The sequence below is a fragment of the Mobula birostris genome, chromosome 31 (genome assembly GCF_030028105.1).
Source record: "Mobula birostris isolate sMobBir1 chromosome 31, sMobBir1.hap1, whole genome shotgun sequence".
Taxonomy (NCBI): domain Eukaryota; kingdom Metazoa; phylum Chordata; class Chondrichthyes; order Myliobatiformes; family Myliobatidae; genus Mobula; species Mobula birostris.
In genome coordinates, this window is record NC_092400.1 from 11,791,810 (window position 1) to 11,814,887 (window position 23,078).

General features: G+C 40.3%; 1 protein-coding gene across 1 annotated transcript in view; it reads left to right on the top strand.

Annotated features, from left to right (window-relative positions):
* The window catches only part of tbx5b (T-box transcription factor 5b), a 69,528-nt gene extending 50,859 nt beyond the window's left edge, over nucleotides 1-18,669 (top strand). Inside the window, exon 10 of the mRNA XM_072248049.1 lies at nucleotides 17,249-18,669. Coding sequence (XP_072104150.1) covers nucleotides 17,249-17,265 — 17 coding nt within the window. The 3' untranslated portion in view covers nucleotides 17,266-18,669. The remainder of the gene's footprint in view (nucleotides 1-17,248) is intronic.
* Nucleotides 18,670-23,078: the final 4,409 nt, after the last annotated feature.

Consider the following 23,078-nt stretch of genomic DNA (forward strand, 5'->3'; position numbering starts at 1 on the left):
TGATTTTCAAGAACTAGTCGTACTCATAGATCTTTAACTTTTGATGTGACTTTGTTGATGGATCATGTAAAACCCCCTTATTTCTGTGTTAATTGTCAATATCTTTGTAAAATGGTATTAATACCGAAACATGTTGAGAGCCTGGTCAATGTGATGTTGTGCAGGTACGATTTCAGATAACCATTAAGTCCAGTCTATTCCTCTAACAGAAGGAAATGTCTTATCCATGATTTAATGATCAAGGGAAAAATGTTAAATACCAATTTATTTTAACCATACTAACATGAATTTAAAAGACGCTGAATATAATTTATATTTGTAGAATGTTTTAATTTTTAGTTGCTACTAATCATGATTTTTAATCAGCAATTTCATCTGTATTTATCCCAGTTGCCGTTTTCATACAAAATTTCTGCAGCTTTAATAATCACATATTTAAGTAGTGTGAGGCATAAAATAAGGCTTAGAAATGCCATTGTAGCGTTAAGAAACAGACACATAATTCCAACACAACCTGCCAAATTGTTGCATATTAATTAATAACATAAGTACTAAACTGGACTCTTTGGTACCTATCTATCAGACTGTCAAGGGTGAAATGGTAATTCTCTTCAAACTTTCTTCTGCCCAGGTCACATATTTTAGTCAAGTTTTTAATCAAGGTATAGACGTGAGGCCCTCACATGGGGGCTTTCTTTCAAAAAAACAAATGCTGTTGCTGTCTCATGTCTTCTTTCCAGAGAAGCCGTCTGTAGTGATGATGGCTGACTTTCCAAAGAAATATCTGTGGCTTTGGCAGTGCCTTTGATCTTTCTATTCACTCCTTGCCAGCTATATGACAGTTGAACTACAAGGATACACTGTAATCTCTATGAAGTGTTTTCATTTTCCCCCCATGCTAACAATCTCAGAATATATGACCCATTAAGATATCAGTATTTTCTTTTCAATTATTAAACAATTTTGAAGTGCAAACCAGCTCCTGATAGATCTGAGTACTAATGGCAGTTCAGTCAACAAGCATTTCCAATATACTGGTCATGCACTAAAATTATTACCTCAGATCCAAATGAATGATGAATCTGAGGTAATAATTTTGTATAAGTGTTGCATAAAACAGGCCATCTAGCCTTTGTTGTTACTGAATCTCATCATGCCTCAGCTCTTTTTCTAATTCTATGAGGATATCCTTCCAGTCTTTAGTCTCTCATGTGCTTAACTTGTTGCATCTTGGACTGTTTTGATATTCACCTCCACCACTTCTAGTGTTAGCAAGTTTCATATTCTTTCCTTGGTTAATTGTAATGTTAACTTAGATCAATTGCAATTAATGCAGTGAACCGCAGACAGGTATTGTTGAACAACATGGAGCTTCAAGCCTGATTAAGAATGGAGAAGATGACTTCAGGGGAACAGGTGATGGTTAACAAACTGAGGGAAAAAGACTCAGAATGATATTAACCTTATGCTCGTAAGAAATATTTACTTGGCATTATATAAGGACTTGGCACCGTATAACATTTGGCTATATTTCAGAACAGAATACCTTGCAAAGTAGACTCATAATAAAGGTAAAAGAATGGCCTGTTTGGATATAGGAAATGATTTTAATCACGCTTGCAATCATTAATAAGAACATAAAAATTTATAGAGAGATGTCAGTATAATGAGAACTCTCCAGGTGCTTCCCAGGAGCATAACCAGGTATAAATTGACACTAAACTAGGAACGTGGTTTTAGAGCATATTACCATAAGCTTAGTAATAGAAGCAGACTTTAAGGAGTAGTTTAAAATAATGAGTATATCAGAGATCAATTGCTATGGGATAAGTAAACCTACAGGCAGTAACATGAACAGGAGACAAGCCACTTTATTTTGCCAGTTAAACACTACTCCCAAGTCATGAATAGTGTTAATAAATGTTCATAATTGAAAACAGCATTTTGAAAGATATTGGGAAAAACGGTAAGATTCCTTGGTGTTTCTGTTAGAAACCTCAGTCATCAGCCATTTGAAATCTGAGGGCTGATTCTGATCTCTATAGAATAAGGTAATCTCTGCTCTAACTTCAACTCAGTTGCCACAACTTTCTTTCAATATTTGGCTTAAGATCCTGGTTCTGTTTTTTCCTACCGATTATGATTTAATGGGTGCTGCTCAGCTGGATAGAATTCAGAAATGTACACAATAAATAGCTATCAAATGATATACATCATATTGTATCATAGTTTTCCAGTTTGGGCCATAAATATTGTGAGAAATATATTATTTTATCCTTGGGGTTATTGCCCTCATACCACAAAGGCCCATGCAGAACATTGATCCTTCTGATCCCCTGAGGATCTTGCTGAGCTGGGGAATGGAGGGGGAGAAGTTTAGCTCCCATCCTTGATGGTCTTTGCCCACTGCATTTACCATCTCAACGTCTCTCCACAAGTGTCCTTCGTCCATGCTGTAGGTGGCCTTCAAGTATGGAGTGCGGAGTGGAGACCTGGATTCCAGCCTGACCTCTAATTCCCACAATCCTATCCCTAAACCTTAACCTGACCCCTAACTTCCACTCTCTGTCCCCAAAACCATCCCTGCAAACCCAAAAAACCAACTAAATGTGAGCCACGATCTTGACGGTACCATATTGACTGTTGGCGCCTTCTCCCAACAAAGTTAGATATTTACACTTTTTTGCAAGTTACACAGTTCTCTGATAAATTTTCCAATCAATCCTGGAAGTTTAAAATAAGTGGAAAGTACACAAGCACTCCTGATCCAATTGTAAACAAGTCCATGTTCCTAATTCCTGGTGTTTTTGACCCTAACCGTAATTCCACACACCAGCCCACAGTTAGGACTCTGGCTCTCCCCAGACACTTGGTTCTGACTGCTCACCCCGCTTGCCCTCTCACCCCTAGCTCACATCCTGAACTAATGAGTGAACCAGATGCTGAACCATCAATATTTTTAAGTGATCGGTTGTCAGACTATCAGAGTTTTACTATTCTTTGCCATTGGTCAGCACACAAAACTGTATGGAAATTGTGCTGTTAGGTTTAGCTTCAATAAAAATGAAGCCAGCATGAGTGGATAAGACTCTAAATGTTAAAAGGATGGTAGTCTTTGAATACAATAGTTCCAAGGTGTTAATAATATTTCAACATTCATCTTGCAAATAGCTTTGATTTTGGAATTTGCATACTATGTAAAGCCCACACTTCCGGAGAAAAACTGGGTTGTATTTTGAAATATTTGTGTTATTTCAACATATTTTGTTCTCCCTTTTAAAGATCTTAGTTTTCAACTGGACCACCCCAGGCTGATTTACTGTACCTCAAGCATGAATTTGTTTGACTTGCATCCACCTCTACTCAAAGTGAGCTATGCATTCTTTCTTACTTCATCTATGTTTGATACATCAGCATACATTTAACCAACACTGTGCAACTTAGTGCCATGTCTTCTTGGTCTTCCAGCAGTTTTAAGTAGTACTTTGCAGCTGCCAGATCCAGTTTGTTGTCATCTGACTGTGCATATATACAACCAAAAAAAAAAAGACCATGGTGCACTCACAACATATATATCACACACAGCACATAATCCTAAATATTAGCATAAATAAGTTAAAAAATATATAATTGAAAATGCATGTAGTGCACAGCACAGGTGAACAGTAAAGACCTCAGTGGTGGCAGAGTACTCATTAATCTCACAATCTGAGAGAAGAAGTTGTAAGCCAGGCTGTCAGTCCCAGTCCCAATGCTCCATATTTCCTTCCTGACAGTACTGGGTCAAAGAAGTTGTGGTATAGGTGGAAAGGGACCCTGTACAATGCTTTGGGCAGTTTGGCTGCAATGCTCCCAGTTAATGCCACAAATGGGGGGGGGGGGGGGAGTGAAGGGAAACTCTGATGATCTTCTCAGCAGTTTTTACTACCCTCTTTCAGGTCTTAACCGGCTGGTGGCATAGTGACATCAGCGCCGGACTTTGCAGCGAAGGCTCCCGAGTTCGAATCCAGCTGGCTCCCCTGGCATGTTTTCTATCCGTGCTGGGTTGAGAATCGAGCTAGCAACTTAAATTGCCTGCTTCAGAAACATCAACAGCAAAAAGTTGATGGCCTATGCTCTCTTGTGAGTTTAAAAGGCAATTTCTCTTTCTTTTTCTTAGGGTCTTGCCTTGCAGCTTCTGTACCACACAATAATGCTCCCAGGCAAGACACTCTCAATGTTGGTCCTGTAGAAAGCCTTGCATGCCCCAGTCTCCTCAAAAAGTGTAATCACTGCTGTGTCTTCTTAATTTGTGAGGAAATCTTGTAGATCCAGGTTAGATCATCCTTTATGTGCACACCAAGGAACTTCGTGCTCTTCAATTTCTTCACGACAGAGCCATTGATGTGCAATGAAGAGTGGTTGACCTGTGCCTTCCTGAAGTCCATAATCATCTATTTTGTTTAATCCATGTTGAGACTCAAGTTGTTGTCCTCACACCATATGAAAAGCCTCTCAATCTCCTCTCTGTATGATGACTATCATTGCTCTTGATGAGGCCAACCGCTGTTGTATCATCAGTGAACCTGATGATGTGGTTTGAACTGGATCTAGCAGTGCAATCAGGAGTCAGCAGTGTAAACAGCATTGGGCTGAGCACACAGCCCTTGGGGGCCAATGCAGCTAGGGCACAGTATAAGGGAACTTGAGATGTTGCTGCCAACTCAGACTGACTGGGGTTTTTCAGTCAAAAAGTCCCAAGGTCCAGTTACTGAGAGGGGTGTTGAGTCCTAATGAGAACTGTTTAACCACTAGCTTCTGAAGGATGATCATATTAAACACTGAACTGAAACAACATCCTGGCATATGAGGCATTGTTTTCGAGGTGGGAATGGAGTCCGAAGGCTATGGCATCATCATTAGTGGACTGATTTCAGTAGCAGGCAAACTGGGAAGGGTCCAATGTAGCTGGAAGATGGGATTTTATATCAGGGGTCCCCAACCTTTTTTGCACCGTGGACCGGTTTAATATTGACAATAGTCTTCTGGACCAGCCGACGGGGGGTGTTGTGGTGTTCAAGTAGGGTTTCCAACTTTCTCACTACCAAATAAGGGACAAAAGTAGCAGTCAAATACGGGACACTTGTGTTTACCCCGAGAAAGACTACTATGACCATGAAGCCTTGTGTGGGTACCTGTGTGCGCATGCGTGACGTGCGCATGCGTGTACATGCTGATTTTTTTCCCTACAAATCAGTTTTGGCTTAATCTTCCTGATTCTGTTAAGTGAAACTACACTGTACATACATTATTTCTACTTTATATAGGCTGTCTATTTATCATATCATTTCTGTTTTTACTACATGTTAGTGTTATTTTAGGTTTTATGTGTTATTTGGTATGATTTGGTAGGTTATTTCAAGTTCAACAGTGCGTGACAGGGAATGAGGAAAGGTGCAGCTGACTCATATCGTCTCATATCGTCAAATCATATTGTTTCCTTGCGGCCCGGTAGCACATGCTTTGTGGCCTGGTGGTTGGGGACCGCTGTTTTATATGGTCCATTACCAGCCGCTCAAAGCACTTCATGATTGCTGAAGTTTGTGCCACTGGACAGTAATCATTTTGGCCAGTTATCATTGCTCTCTTGGGCACAGGCATGATGGTGATTGCTTTGAAACATACTGGGGCAGTGGACTGTTTCAAAGAGATATCAAAGATGTCCGTTAAGGCCTCTATTAGCTGGGCCGCACAATCCCTCAGTATCAGACCAGGGATGTTGTCCGGCCCCACACCTTTGTATTGGTTTATCCTCACTTGGATCCTCTTCATCTCAGTTGTAGCCAAAGAGGGTGCTTGTTCCTTAGGGGGAGAGCAGTATTTCCTCGATGTCACGTCATTCATTGTGTTAAATTATGCATGGAAAGCATTCAACCTAGCGGAAGAGAGGTGTCGCTGTCATTGACGCACAGGGTGGACTTGATATCAGTTACAAGACACATTATTACTAGGATAAGGTACAGCATGGGAGCCTGAAGACCACAATCAACAGTTCAGTTTTCTTCTTCTCCTGGATTATCAGACTTTTGAATGGTGGGTGTTCCATGAACACTCCCTCATGATTCCTTTTGTTTTTGCAGTACTATTTTGCACTTTATTGTAATTTCATGTCTTTGCACTGCTGCTGCAAAACAACAAATTTCACATCATATTAATTCTGATTCTGATTCCAATTCATCCGTTCCTTCTTATTTAACATCTACCTCATCCTCAAGGGCAGCTGTTTGCTGTATATCCGGTCATTAGAACTCCTCTGTTATAATGTCAAAGTTGTGCGGAACTTCACTGCAGCAGTCTGCCAGCATGAAGCAGACAACACGGGATGTGTTGCTGTCATTGTTGCCCAGGAGAGACTTGGGATTGGCTGTGGTTTGTATACCTTGTCACATGTGCCAGGTGTCCCTGGTGTCACGAAGGTATCTGTGGATTTTCTCTGTCTACTCACGATTTGCTTTCCTGAAGGCACAGGAGAGAGTGGCTCTTCGTGACAAAAGAGTCATCCTGTCCCCTGATCTGAAGACAACATCCTGATCTTTAAGCAGTGCATGAACCTCTGCAGTCAGTCACGGTCTCTGGTTTGCCCCGGCAGTGTAGTGTTTAATCACGGTAATGTCCTCAATACTGTTTCCAATGTAGCCGGTCACCGATCCCACATATTCACCAATATTGACAGTATTGACAATAGATGGCTGCTTTCTTGAATATGCTCCAGTCTCTGCTTGTGAAGCAGTCCTGCAGTACTGAGGTGGCACCTTCTGGCCAGGTCCTGAGCTCCCAGTGAACTAGTTTGACTTGCTTAACCAGTGGTCTCTGTGCAGGGATTGGTAAAGTGGATGTGAGGCGTGAGTATCTGTGGTGAGTAGCATTGGTATAAACCTGGTCTAATCTACTCTCTCCTCTGGTTGCGAAGTTTGCATGCTGAAAGAAGTTTGGCAGGATTACTTTTAAGTTGGTATGATTGAAGTCACCAGCAACCATCGGGCTGAATGGTTTGAGGTCACAGATTGTGCTGTAGAGCTACTGCAGTGTTTGCCCAGTACCAGCACCGGGTAGGGGATAAAGGGGTGATGTGAACAGCGTTATCACAATGGCAGTAAACTCCCTCAGCAAGTGGAAGGACCCTCACCTCACCATTACACACTTACCTGCAGTGAGCAATGGGCTGTTACTACCAAGGTATTCACACACCAGTTCTTAATGGCATAGACACACATATCTCCTCTGTGTGTCTTGCTGAATGTTACAGCATTTCTGTCCACCCTAACCCTAACCAGAAAAAGACATCCTAACCAAAAGTGTCACATTTTCATTATCCAAGTTCACGAAACACCAATAAAAACGTCGAGGTACCAAGGAGGCTAGAAGAAACCAGAAGGTTAAACCCAAGCTGGGACCACAGAAGACAAGTCACCAGAAAATGACATCCTAGCAGTTACTGGGAAATCACAAGCTCTGCCAGATTATCCTGTTCATGACTTCACTTACTGGCTCCTCACTCAACCCTGGAACATCTGGACAGCAAAGATGCATACATCAGGATGCTCCTTATCGACTACTGCTCAGATTTCAATCCTATCATCTCCTCAAAACTAATCAATAAGCTTCAAGACCTTGGTCTCAATACCTCCTTGAATAATTGGATCCTCAATTTCCTCACTTGCAGATCCCTGTGAGTTCAGACTGGCAACAGCATCTCCTCTATAACCTCTATCAGCACTGGTGCACCACAAGGCTGTGTGCCTAGCCGCCTGCTCTATTTGCCTTACACTGATGACTGTGTGGCTAAACACAACTCCAATGCCATATTCAAGTTTGTTGATGACCCCACTGCTGTAGGTGGTGACAAATCAGCATCTTGGAGGGAGATTGAAAATCTGGCTGAATGGTGCCAAAACAACAAACTTTTACTCAATATCAGCAAGACCAAGGAGCTGATTATTGACTTCAGGGGAGGAAACCAGAGGTCGATGAGCCAGTCCTTCTTGGAGGATCAGAGGTGGAGAGGGTCAGCAACTTTAAATTCCACAGTGTTACTATTCCAGTCCATCTGAGGCAAAGCCTTCCTCACCTTTGAGCTCATTTACATGGCGTATTGTTGCAGGAAAGCAGCATCCATCATCAGAAACCTTCTACCACCGAAGTCATGAGCACTTCTCACTGCTGCCATCCGGAAGAAAGTACAGGAGTCTTAGGATTCACACTGCTTGCTTCAGGAACAGTTATTACCCTGTCAGGTTCTTGAACCAAATGGGATAACTTCACTCAACTTCACTTGCTCCATCACTGAAATGTTCCCACAACGTATTGACTCATTTTCAAAGACTCTTCATCTCATGTTCCCAATATTTGCTGCTTATTTATGTATTATTATTTCTTTTTGTATTTGCGCATTTTATTGTCTTTTGCACACTGATTGAATGCCCAAGTTTGTGTGGTCTTTCATTGATTCTATTATGGTTATTATTCTATCATGGATTTTTTGTGGATGCCCACAAGGAAATGAATCCCAGGGCTGTATATGGTGACATATATGTACCTTGATAATACATTTTCTTTGAACTTTGAACTTTGAACCAGGGCAGCACAGTAGCGTAGAAATTAGTGTAGCACTGTTACAGTACCAACTGTAAGATTGGGGTTCAATTCTCACAGTTGTCTGTATGGAGTTTGTAGGTTCTCCCCATGACTGCATGGGTTTCCTCCAGATGTTCTGGTTTCCTCCCACAGTCCAAATACATATGGTTAAGGTTAGTGAGTTGTCGGCATAGATTTTGGTGCTGGAAGTGTAGCGACATTTGCGGATTGCCCAGCATGACCCCTGCTGATTTAATTTGAAGTAAACAATGCGTTTCATTGTATGTTTCAATGTGCATGTGTCAAAAAAGCTAATCTTGCTTTCTTTCACCATCTCCTACTCCCAGCTCTCCAGCCAAGCTGTGATTAGATACAACGTGTCCACGTTGAAGTTGCCTGTTATTTGCTAGGTTTCCTTTCTCCTGTCTGATTGGAGAGAGTAGAGTGGTTCAGCTGCCCACCTTGATAACATCTCTCTCCTTACAATACAGTTGGTAGTCTCACGACTTGGAAGGCTGGTGCTCGCATGCTTCATGATCAGGAGGCAGTATCTTCAATAAAATATATCTAACACTTATAATCACTCGCAGACTATTTATTTTCTAACCAACTGAGGCATGAAAATATTAAAATAAAGATTTATTTGTCATATGTACCTTGGAACATCAATTCATACAGTGAAATGCATCATATGTGTCAAATCAAATCAGCAGTTTATTGTCTAGAGCAGGGATTCCCAATCTGAAGTCCATGGTATTGGTATTGCTTAATGGGATTGGTCCATGGCATAAAAACTCCTGTTTTAGAGGTGACCAGCAAGTGTTGCCATTGGTGCCAACATAGCATGCGCACAACTTACTACCATTTCCCTAACAGTATGTCTTTGGAATAGTGGAGGAAACCAGAGCACCCAGAGGAAACCCATGCGGCAAAGGGGAGAATATGCAGTACAAACTCATTACAGGCAGCAGCAGGAATTGAACCCTGACCGGACATCACTAGTGCTGTAAAGCACATGCATGTGCATTTACGTGGAGAGATTTTGTCCAACAAAAGAATTCATCATCCTTTTTAGATTCACGGATCAAAATCGCAACTAGCCCTACCTTGATTCTCGGTAGGTAAACGGCTTATTATAGTCTGATTTACTAAAGTATATGGGTTAATTTCAGATAAGCAGCTCCAGTGATGTAACTCAACTTCAAGCACTTTTCCCTAGCATGCTTTGTTTTGCTGCTCTTCTCATTTCCCTTTCTGTCTACTAGCAGTTTTCAGTTTCTGTACATATGTCATTTTTCCATTAATAATGACATTCCTCCAGGCACAGGGCCATTTGCTTTCTCAATGCCTTTGATAAACTTAAAATATGTGTGCTGTGGTTGGGTTAACAAGAATGCTTTCATGGGATGGTAGTGTGACTTTTGGTTCCTTGACTATTTGAATTTAATTTTTCATAAAAGAAATAAGAGCTGGTTTTGACAAAGCATTTGGTTAACGCTATAGATCGGGGTAATCCACTTTGTACAGGACAAGAAAAATCTTAAATTTGACGTGTGGAGTGAAATCAACATGTTGGTTGAACACGAAGAGATAGGAAGTCGAAGGCAAATCAAGCAGGATATTAAATTATGCAATTTTTTGTCAGATAGCACATCTTCTGGTTCATGTATAACATCTAACAAATCATTGAGCTCATAAGTCATAATGATTGAAACTGCGTTTCCAATCCATTCTGCTACGTAAATATGCAGTGCAATTTAAGAAAGGCTGTCTGCACAGTATTTCCTTTGGATTCTTTTTCTCAATGCTGATAACAATTTCTCCCTTTGCGGTGTTTATCTGAAGAATTCCTTATACATCAAATCTAATGTCGGCAGTGGGTCTTGGTAGGAGACATCACTTCAGTTAGTCTTTCCATGGCTGAAATAATAAGGTACGAGCAGTTTTGTTGCAGCACAGAATGAACAACTGTGTGTTAGAACTCAGCCAATGTCTGCTTCACTCAATTGCATTCTGTGAGCTGGCTGCAAAGCTCAGCATGTGGAAGTTAAAGCAGAATATTTTTATCAGAATTATTTTTATTCTGCATGTATGAGAATCAATGCTATATTTTAACATTATAGTGAGTATTATGAAATTTTTCCATTTTGTTATGTAAGGCAAAATAGGATTCTTAAAAATTTTTCTCAATTCTTTAAAATCTTATGATATTATACAGTATTTATATTTTACTTAGAATGCCGTTAAAGAAGTGTGAATGCATTCTGATCACATCAGTGGGGATCTGTGTATGTCTAAACCCAAGCTACTGTTGGAATTAAATAGTGTGTTGCAATATACAATTATATCTGAGACTGTCTAGATTCTAGACCTGTTAGAAGAACAGTTCAATGTTGGGGAATAATTGAAGGTGGGGTTGAGGGAAGTAAGTAAGAATGAACTGTGTTGAGCCCTGCTTAGAAAAACAAAACTTAATGAGCCTAGATAGACCTGATGTGTCATAAAGAGAGTGAGCCTATATTTTTGAGTGAGCTTAATTTAACATTAGAGCACCTTTGACCCCCACTATTGCACCATGCAAAGCGTTTTCAAAGAACAAAGATGCAGGGGTGAAACAGGGGAAAAATGAAAGCGCCATGTAAATGTTCTGATTTACAGTTATGAAAAGAGATTTCATGGCCATAAGTTGTTACAAAATATGACAAAGCCACCTTTCTAACTTTGCCTTTATTTTTTATTTATTTATTGCGACGCATCACAGAATAGGCCTCCCAGGCCCTTCGAGCCACACCACCCAGCAGTCCCCAGTTTAACCCTAGCCTAATCATGGGGCAACTTACAATGAGCAATTAACCTACCAACCAGTACATCTTTGGACTACTGGAGGAAGCATGGAGGAAACCTGCATGGTCACGAGGAGAACATACATACTCCTTACAGGTAGCAGTGGGAAGTGAACACGGGTCACCTGTACTGTAAAGTATTGTACTAACCACTACACTACCATACTGTGAATGGATTGGTGTTGCAGAGATACCAAGATCTTGCAACAGATTGATATACAACACTTGAGAAACCTACTTAAAAGAAGTTATTTGAGAACTAAAATGCGTCATATATGAAGGTGGAAACCATAAATTACTAAAATATCCTATATAAAGTAATGTTTTGTCAGAAAGTGGGCAACTCTTTGTATTCCAAATTTCAACGATTTGTAACTGATTGTGATATAATGGCCAGCAATAGAATAGGAGCTTCTTTAAGAAAAATGTAATGGAATGCGGGAAGGTCTTTAATTTTATCATTCACTCAAATGTTTGTTCAGCTTTGCTTGTTATCGACTATATGGCAATTACTTGCTTTTCGATTCTGCAAAAGCAGCCAGTTAAATTTATCCAACTCCATAATCCAAACCTGCCCTGGTCTTCTCAGCAGATAACCACACTTCACTGTCAGCCCTCTCACCATGCTTCATCATACCTCACCTTCAGCACCAATGGTACAGTGAGTATTGTGTCTCAGAGAGTATTTGATTTTCTAGCTTTCAAAACAGAGAATGAGAGATGGACTCTCTGGGCTCCAGCCAGCTTCGAAATAAAATAGATGTACTCTCTTGCTCTGCACATCTGATATGTGCACATAAACAGTCCTAAGATCAACAAATAGATGTTCAGTGTTCTAAAGTATCATGACTTGTTTGACAAGCTCATCAAAGAATTTCTCATTTTGATGGATGATCCACTCCACTTTCAAAAAAAAAATTGAGCAATCTATTTTATTACTGGAATTGATGAATGCATAGTTGGAACGTACTGATAGTTGAACTCAGAGATGTCTTGCAAAGTAGGGGCAAGTATATTTTCACTAATGTCAACGTCTGTTATACAGAGATTGATCCTTTTTTATTTTGGGAAGGGAACATACATTACTGTACTTGCTTTTAATTAGAGAATAATTGCTTATAAACTAGAAATGTAACCACAACTGTAATAGGGAAATGAGAAATTTGCTAACATGCAACAGCCTATCAGAAATGCTGTGAATAATCACATGATGACTTGGATTTATACAGCACCACCCTGCCGAATGCAAAGGCAAAACAAATTGAGCCAATACTCCAAGAAATCAAACCAACATATAAAGTATACAGTAGGAACAGAATTAAGCCATTCAGCCCATCGAGTTTGCTCTCCATTCTATCATGACTGATTTATTATCCCTCACAAAGCCATTCTCCTGCCTTCTCTCTGTAACCTTTGATGCCCTGTTTAATCAAGAAGGTATCAACCTCCACTTTAAATATACTCAATAACATTGCCTCCACAGCTGTCTGCGGCAATGAAGTCCACCGATTCACCACCCTCTGGCTAAATAAATTCCTTCTCATCTCTGTTCTATTCTGTGGCTGTACCCTCTGGTTCTGGATTCGCGCACTGTCGGAAACGTCCTCTCCACATCTACTCTATCTAGGCCTTTCAATATACAATAGGTTTCAATGAAATTCCCTGTAATTCTTCTAAACCCCAGTGGGTACATGCCCAGAGCCATCAAACACTCCTCATATGTTAACACTTTCATTCCCAGAATCCCACTGGACCCTCCGCAGCGTTCGTGCATCTAGGTGTTTGTGGGCACCACTATAGCTTGGATGCCATGGTAGTGTAGTGGTTATCATGACGCTATTACATCTTCTGGTGTTCCAGAAGTAGAAGTTCAATTCTGGCACCATTCTGTAAGGAGTCACTGTACGTCCTCCTCATGGAATGCGTGTTTTACCCAAGTACTCCAGTTTCCTCCCAGAGTCCAAAGACATACCAAGTAGGTTACTTGGTCATTCTAAATTGCCCATGGTCAGGGTAGTGTTAACTGGGATTGTGGGGATGCTGGTGCAGCATGGATCAAAGGGCAGAAGGGCCTAATCTGCTCTGTTTTGCAAAATAAATCAAAATGAAAATAAATCGTTTCTTAGATAAGGGGGCCCAAAACTGCTCACAATACTCCACATGCAGCTTGACCAATGCCCTACAGAGCATCAGCATTACATCCTTGCTCTAATATTCTAGTTCTCATGAAATTAGTGCTAACATTGCATTTGCCTTTCTTACCTGCAAGTTAGCCTTCAGGGAATCCTGCACAAGAACTCCCAAGTCCCCTTTGACCTCAGATTTTTGAATTTTCTCCCATTTAGAAAATAGTCTATGATTTTATTCCTTCTACATAAATGCCTGACCTTGCACTAAAATCCATTTGACACTTCTTTGCCCATTCTTCCATTCTTCCAATATACTTAAGTCTTTCTGCAGACACTCTGCTTCCTGCCCCTCCACCCATTTTTGTATTGTCTGCAAACTTGACCGCAAAACCATCAAATCCATCATCAAAATTATTGACATATAATGTGAAAAGACACAGTCCCAATACCAACCCCAGTGGAACATCACTAGTTTCTGGCAGCCAGCCAGAATAGGCCCCATTCTTCGCCTCCTGCCAGTCACCCAATCTTCTATACATGTTAGTATCTTTTTCTCTAATATCATGGGCTCTTGTTAAGCAGCTGCATGTACGGCACCTTGTCAAAGGCCTTCTGAAAATCCAAGTAAACAACACCTACTGAATTTTCTTTGTCTATTTTGCCACTTGTTTTCTCAAAGATTTCCAACAAGTTTGTCAGGCAAGATTTCCCTTTAAGGAAACCATGCCGACTTTGGCCTGCTTTATCACATGCCTCCAAGTACCCTGAAAACTCATTCTTAATAATACACTCCAAGTTATTATCAAGGTCACCATATAAAAACGTGAGATTCACTTTCTTGCAGGCAATCTCAGTAAGTACAAGAAATACAATGGAATAAATGAAAGACTACAGCCAACAGGGCAGACGGCAACCAATGTGCAAAACAAAAGAGAAAACAATAATAAGTTAATAAGCAATAAATATTTTAACACAAGATGAAGAATCATTGGAAGTGAGCCAGTTCAGTGATGGGTGAGGGAAGTAGAGTGAAGTTATCCCTTTGGTTCAAGAGCCTCATGGTTGAGAGGTAATAACTGTTTCACAACCAAAGCTGAGTCTGCATTTATGTGCAAAGTTGTACATTGAAAGTTCATTAAATTCTTACTCATTATCCAAACATTGTGTACAAACAAATGTGTTTGGGATCTCAGCTTTGATATGTATATCCCCTTAAATGTTACCTAGAATTCTTGTGCGCTGTGTCAAGAAGAAAAGGTTAGACTGACTGTCTGCAAGCTTCACTGCAGAGCATAGTCTTGAACATTTCAAATTAAAGGCCCTGTCAATTTGGTGCAGTACGGAACCCATGTGGAAAAAACTACAAGATTTCACGAATATATGAAAATATCCTTTGGCACATGAATGGTTAATTCAGACAGATATTTACTTTTCTCAGACATTCTTAAGTTACTACATTTAGCTACATATCAAACACTCTGAGAAAGAGAACATTACATGCAGTTGACTCAGAAGAAATTGTGATCTTAGATTTAAATAGTTGGGATTTTCCCTATGTAAATGTTTGGAAGGTTGTGATTCCCATGTAAACATACAAGAACAAGGAAACCCCAGAGTGCCTGACAGATTCTACCGGAGTTCTACAAATAAAAATCCCAGAATATACTTGTTTAGACTTGGCATAAAAACATTGACTTCATTCACTTCAGGGACCCAAATATTAATTTGTTTACTTTTTTTTAACAAGTAATTGAGTTAATGTAAATGGCCTTACCATTGGGGGAATGGTTTGCTTCCAAGAGAATATCTGTATAATGTAAATGTAGACTTAATGAGTAGAGGAGAGACCAGCACAGGTGACTCATTACCTTCAGGAAATTAGGTACCAGTTAATTTAGTTCTAAAATGGACGACATTGAGTAATGTTTATAATGTTAATACTCCAAAGGAAGATTTATTTTTGCATTTTGTTCAATCTAATTATAAATTCATTTAAAAGACATTTTTGATGTATTACTCTCAACATGTTTTCCTACAGTTAATACTCAAAATGGAAATCCCTCTTCTTTTCAAGGGATTAACTAGAAACACAAGTAAGCTCACTTCTCTATTTGACTGGCAAGGAATGTATTTTGACAACTTGACTAGCAAGGAACATAGATATCATACTGAGAGTGCTTTAAGAAAAGGCACAAGGGGCAGATTCTCAATTTTCCACTTTGAAGTACAACAGGCATTACTAATCCCCTAGAAAAAGAACAAAATGAAGGCCAAGCAGCAGCAAGTACTTACAGCTGATCTGCAATAGCAGTAACTCTCCAATGACTGGAAAAGCAGAGCATGCATTATCTTGTTATGAATTAACTATTCAACCTCTAGACTAGTAAAGATCGACTTCTGTTAATATCAAATTACCAAGAACTGAAATTGCTTCATTCAAGGGAAAGATATATGAGAACAGAACAAGATGTATACTGTACCACTAAGTTATTAGCTATCATGAACTACGAGTGTTGAATAGAGATATCAATGAACCAAAGAATCCTCACTCATAGAATATTGCTGCCTTGATATATTCTGGAACGCCTTGTCTTAATGATTAGAATCATTGTAATGGATGACCCAGAGGCTGATGAGAGTACATTTCCTCCTATATTTGTATGATGCAGTAGATCAATTCAGATATAAAACAGCCTAAACTACGGTGAATGAATTACACAAATAAAATGAATTAAATTCACCTGTGATTTCCACTTTGATTTAGCATTACATCCTCTCAGACTGTATGTGAAAATACTGAACTCAATATGTCTGTTTTGTCTATCAAAGCTAATTCTAGTCATTAGTTGTAACACTAATCTAACCCCAATCGACATCCACTTAGGAGGGATATGATGAATATCACCTTCAAACCAATGGTTCAAATCCAATTTTATAATTGACATAACATTGTTGAAGTACATATTATTTCTGAGTGTTTGTTGATAGGATATGAATCAACCAGGTTAAGATCAAAGCTTTTCAGTTAGAAACAATGATTAAATGAAGTTTCTAAGAATAGTCCAGCTACAGTATTGCAATATATAAGTCTATGTAACATTTTTATTGGCGTTTGATTCTTTTCAAAGGTGATTTGACATCAACCAACTGCACTAAGCTTGGTGCAAGAAATTTCTTTAAGGAAATGCTTGAATTAGCTCCCCTTAGAATTCTATTACTTTCTGATCTTTAGCTGAAGAAGTTCCATTTGTTAATAAGAATTAAACGGATTGCTCTTACATTTGGCAAAATGTTCACCCTTTTCGTATCATTTGAAGACGAGAGGAGGAGAAACGATACCCTTCTGGCTCTGGAGATCTTCTTGTGCCAGTCATTGGCACAACACTGATTACTAGAGCAGGTGATATCTTGTATCTGGGATTCCTTACAGGGGCCGTGTTCCATTTTTATCATCAGAAACACTGTCCATCCTGGAAATGTGTAACTCCTATTGTTGACCCACCCGTTCAGGAATCCTTCCATCATGTGAAGAGAATAAATGTCATTCCAATTGTTATAAATCTAATTGAAAATTAAGAAATTTTGGTCCGAAATTCTTTTAGTACTACTCTATATTTGCTAAGAAAATGAGTTCTTATGAAAGAAATCTGTGCTTTTTTGCAGGTTGCCCATGCATTTGAAGCCTAACAAAGCTGCCTGGATATGTACAGCAGAGTCCAATGGTGTGCAATGCTTCCTGGATGATATTATCCCCACTTTATTTTAATTGAGGAGGCATCTTAACAGAAGGCTACTCATACAAAAGAAAAGTTTCACCACACATGAATTTACCAGAAGATCAGTGGAAGCTGAATCCAGTAGCATATACTGTATAACTTTACTGTGCTTCTTTTCTTTGACTGCAGCTGACCATCCCACATCACCCAGTCTTTACAACTCATCCAGCAAACCTAATCTCAATAGCAGAGTGCATGGAAGATGATTCTTTAAAATGTGAAGATGTCAAGGCTATTCCCACTGCACATGAGGCTTGGGGTTTGTGATTGATTGAGGAACGAACTAGAAAGTTATGGAGGGAACAGCCCTTGCAAAACGTTGGAAGGTGTGGCATGGGGAAGGTGATATACTGGTTCCACCACAATGAGGATAAGGAAACTAGTTTTAGTTCAAGTTCAGGTTTATTGTCGTGCATACCACCCAATGAGACAACATTCCTCTAGACCAAGGTGCACAACACAGTACATATAACTCACATACATACCACATAAAGTAATATTACCATGAATAAGTTAACAAATAGTAAGGAGCATATATGATGTAAGTTAAAATAAACAGTATAATGCTACTGGCGCTTCATACATCATGAGGCCTATGTGGTGGCAGGGAGTTCAGTAGCCATATGGTCTGAGGGAAGAAGCTGTTTACCATCCAAACAGTTCTTGTCCTCTGGTGCTTCCTGCCTGATACTAAGGGGTCAAGGAGATTGTTGGACAGATGGGAGGGATCACCGACAATGCTAAGGGCTCCGTGAATGCAGCGCTGCTGATAAATATTTCTAACGAGTGGAAGAGACCCCAGTGATCCTCTCAGCAGGTACAACACTTAAAAATTTCAAAGGTAGATGGAAGATAAAGTCACCGAGGACTTTTTTTTTATCATCCTGTGAAGAAGGGAAGGAGCTACAGCAGTCATTAGTGTTTCAGTGGCTCTGTCATCCATGCTGGAGGGTCAATTCACAATTCAGGAACAACGAAGTCATACTGGAAGACTTGGTCATAGAATCTTTCAGCTTGGAATTAGGCTCTTTGACCCATTGGCTCCATGCTGATCATCACCATCATGAACATGCTTACGATAACCCTGTTTTTTTATTCTTCCCGGATCCCCTTCAACTCAGTGCAGCACAGAAGTGTAGCAGCCAACGTAATACTATAACAGCGCTAGCAACCCAGGTTCAACTCCCACCACTGTCTGTAAGGAATTAATACGTTCGACCCATGACCGCGCGGATTCCCTCTGAGTGTTCCAGTTTCCTCCCACAATCCAAATACACAAAGGCTAGTAGGTTATATGGGTATTATTGAACAGCGCAGGCTTTCTGGGCCAGAAGAGTCTGTTACTACACTGCATCTCTATATAAACTAAATTGCTTCTCTTACACACCTTTATAGTGACTAACCCTTACATTTTTGAGAGGTGGGAGGAATCTGAAGCACCCATGCGAAGCCACAAGTGGTCATTGGAAGTATGTGCAGCCTTCACACAAATAGCACTTGGAGGTCAAGATTGAACTGGGGTCGCTGGAGCTGGAGGTAGCAACTCTAGTCGCTATGGCACTACGCCACCTTAGTCTGGGATATAATACCATCAGCAGGGATATGGTAGAAATAAGGAATCTGTGAGAATGGAACAAGATACTCTCAGGAAATGAGGCGGGGTGGGGTGGTAGGTGGAAGTGTAGAGTGAAAATCTAATAAACTGTTCTCTGATTACTCTGATGGTTCATCATTTGGCTCACCAAGCGATGTGATGTGCACACCCTTCTCACTCACCAAGGCCCCAGTTCCTGGGCTACCTCGACACTCTTGGAAGTCTCAGTTCCTGTACTTCCTTTCCGCTCCCCAGGACCCTAATTCCCACATTTCCTTTTCAACCACTGGAGACCCAGGGCCAGTGTTCCCGTAAACATTACCTAATTCATGGGAAAATGTGTTATCACACTGCAAAATGCTGAAAAAGAAAATAAGTGTGCTATGTTATTCATAGAAATAACATCCAATTTTCCTGAAAATCTACTAGTTTCAGTCCACCAAAGTACTGAGTTATTGAAGTTTTACAGAACAGATTCAACAATTGGGCATCAGGAAGATTATGGGTAGGTACTAGCTTAAACCAAATGGTCATGAGTTGATATTTTGCCGGCTGGAATTATCAACCCTCAACTTGTGGTTTGGAGATCAATTAGCAAGTTCTTAGAGATAATTCCATTATCCACGGACTTAGCTGTGCTAAGTGCTCTTGGTGCTTCACTTAGCAATGGTTTTGCTGAGTCAGGAGACTGAGGGATCATTTATCTACTCCAAAAACCTAAACACAGCTATTGAAATGAGCACTTGACTGCAGTACTGGCAGAACGCTACATTATTAGAGGTGCTGTATTTTGGTTAAGAAATTAAAGCACAACCCACTTTGTCATCTCGGGTCAACATGCAAGACTCCACTGATACTTGGAGGTGGAAGGTGACAGTGGTGGATTGATTTTCTGATTGAAAGCCCATGACTAACACTTGTTTTGATGCTGGAATCCTTACTGCTTGTCATCCACATCAAGGGGTATAGTGAGAGGGACAGAGGGAGAAAAAAGAGAGAGAGAAACAGAGTGTGTGTGTGTATATATATATATAAATAAATAAATAACAGATGGCGTACGAGGGGGAGGTGGGGCATTAGCAGAAGTCTGAGAAGTCAATGTTCATGCCATCAGGTTGGAGGCTACCCAGACGGAATATAAGGTGCTGTTCCTCCAACCTGAGTGTGGCTTCATCTTGACAGTAGAGGAGGCCGTAGAGGGACGTATCAGAGTGGGAATGGGATGTGGAATTAAAATGTGTGGCCACTGGGAGATCCTGCTTTCTCTACTTCTCAAACTTCTGCTAATGCTCCACCTCCCCTTTGTACCCCATTCATTATTTATTTATTTATATACACACATTCTTTCTCTCTCTCCCTTTTCTCCCTCTGTCCCTCTCACTATACCCCTTGCCCATCCTCTGGGTTCCCCCCTCCCCCTTTCTTTCTCCCTGGGCCTCCTGTCCCATGATCCTCTTATATCCCTTTTGCCAATCAACTGTCCAGCTCTTGGCTCCATCCCTCCCCCTCCTGTCTTCTCCTACCATTTCAGATCTCCCCCTCCCCCTCCCACTTTCAAATCTCTTACTAGCTTTTCTTTCAGTTAGTTCTGACGAAGGGTCTTCGCCTGAAACGTCGACTGTACCTCTTCCTAGAGATGCTGCCTGGCCTGCTGCGTTCACCAACAACTTTTATGTGTGTTGCTTGAAATTCCAGCGTCTGCAGATTTCCTCATGTTTGCGCCACTAAAGCAAGTCCTCTGATCATTACTCCATTGTTGTTCAAAGGAACTTTATTTTCACAAAGTGGCTACCGGAAATACGAAAGTACTTCAGTGACAATTGAAGCATTTTGGCATATCCGAGTTCGTACAACGTGGTACATGGATGCAAATGTTTCGACCTTTCTGTAACTATTTGATTGCCCATGTTATCTGAGCTTTGCTTATAAATATGATTAAATAAGCTGATGACTTCAATCATAAATTAAAATATTTTGTACACTAACAACGTTTTTAGAAGTACCTACACATTTACAGCCCCCACATGCACGAATTAGCATTTTGAATTGCTGTGACTTCACTGGGATATTTTATTTTATCCATTGCAAATATCACTATCAACAGATGCCAATAATGGTTTCCATTTTAGAAAGTTTATTGAAACTTGATCTTAGCAGCGTGCAATATAAATTGAGTATTTCAGTAGAGCATATAACATACATTAGAATGTTCTGTACAGGAACAGACCCTTTGGCCCACAATGTTTTGCTGACCAAAATAAATTGGTAATAAAATGGCTAACTAAAGTATTCCGTTATGTCTATACAATGTTCATATTCTTCCATTTTCCTCACTTTCATGTGCCTATCTAAACATCACTTAAAAGTCCTTCTACCACCACCCCGGGCAGTGCATTTCAGGCACCCACAATTCTCTGCATAAAAAAACGTGCCCTTCTCATCCCTTTTGAACTTATCCCCCTTCGCCTAAAATGCACGCCCTCTGTACTAGACATTTCAACTCTGGGAAAAATGTACTCTCTGTCTGCTCTACAGCACTGTGCAGAAGTTATTTATAGAACATAGAATAGTACAGCACAGTACAGGCCCTTTGGCCCACAATGTTGTGCCGACCCTCAAACCCTGCCTCCCATACAACCCCCACCTTAAATTCCTCCATATACCTGTCTAGTAGTCTTTTAAACTTCACTAGCCTCCCCCACTGACTCAGGCAGTGCATTCCACGCACCAACCACTCTCTGAGTAAGAAACCTTTCTCTAATATCCCCCTTGAACTTCCCACCCCTTACCTTAAAGCCATGTCCTCCTGTATTGAGCAGCGGTGCCCTGGGGAAGAGGCGCTGGCTATCCACTCTATCTATTTCTCTTATTATCTTGTACACCTCTATCATGTCTCCTCTCATCCTCCTTCTCTCCACAGAGTAAAGCCCTAGCTCCCTTAATCTCTGATCATATATATATATTGCTAAGATGCCTAAGACCTTTGCACACTACTGTAGTAATTTTATGTATTGCATTATACTGCTGCAAAAAGAAACCCCACAAATTACATGACGTGAGTGATAATAAACGTAATTTTGATATGGGTCTCTATTGCGGACTGAGAGTGGGAAGGGGGCAGGGAGAGGGGAATCATGGTTGGGAAAAAGGGAAGGGAGAGGGGAGGGAGCAGAGGGATATTCTGTAATGAACAATAAGCCAATTGTTTGCAATCAAATGACCTTTCCTGGTGACTCAGGGCTGGGCATGTCTGCACCCGCGTCACCCCTCGCGTCTGGCACCTGTCCCACACCCCTTCTGTGGATATTCCCAATATCCTCTGCTCTCGCCAAATTCGCTCTCCATTCCTTGTTGACAATTACAGTATATGTGCCTAAGACTTTTACACAGTGTTGTGACTAGGCCTTTCGTAATGTCTATCTGGTCTCTCTTTAGTCTCCACCACTCCAGAGAAAACAACCCAAGTCTGACCAACTTCTTGTTATAGCACATGCCTTCTAATCGAGGCAGCATCCTCCTCTGCGCCCTCTCCAAAGCCTCAACATCTGCTTCTGCCCGAAACATTGGCTGTTTATTCATTACCACAGATGTTGCTTGACCTACACTTGTGTGTGTTACTCTGGATTTCCAGCATCTGCAAAATTTCTTGTGTTTATGACATGCTTCCTATAATGGGATAACCAATAATATTTTATTTTATGCCAAAATAAGAGATGACAGATAATCTTGGAGTTGACACAACAAATTCAAGTCAAAAGTCATTAGTAAGTTAATAAAATAACAGTCCATTGAATGGTTTGATCATCGAACTTTCAATGTTCATCAGCCATCACAAAAGTATCTAGAAGTGGTATGTATTAATAAACTTCTTCATGCAAGACAAGGGAAAGGAATATCTAGTGTTCTTCAATTTTCCTGTGTGCAAATATAATTTAACCAAAATGTTACTTGATTAATCAGAACAATGATCTGCTAATTCTTCTCCTTAACCTAATTCTGGAAATGTGAACATTGACATGTTAATTTTCTTTAAATTATATTTTATAGTGGTTTTAATTACATCTTGCATTTTATCCATCAGTAAATATTTATTTATCACTTTTATGAAGTCTGTGCTTAAATA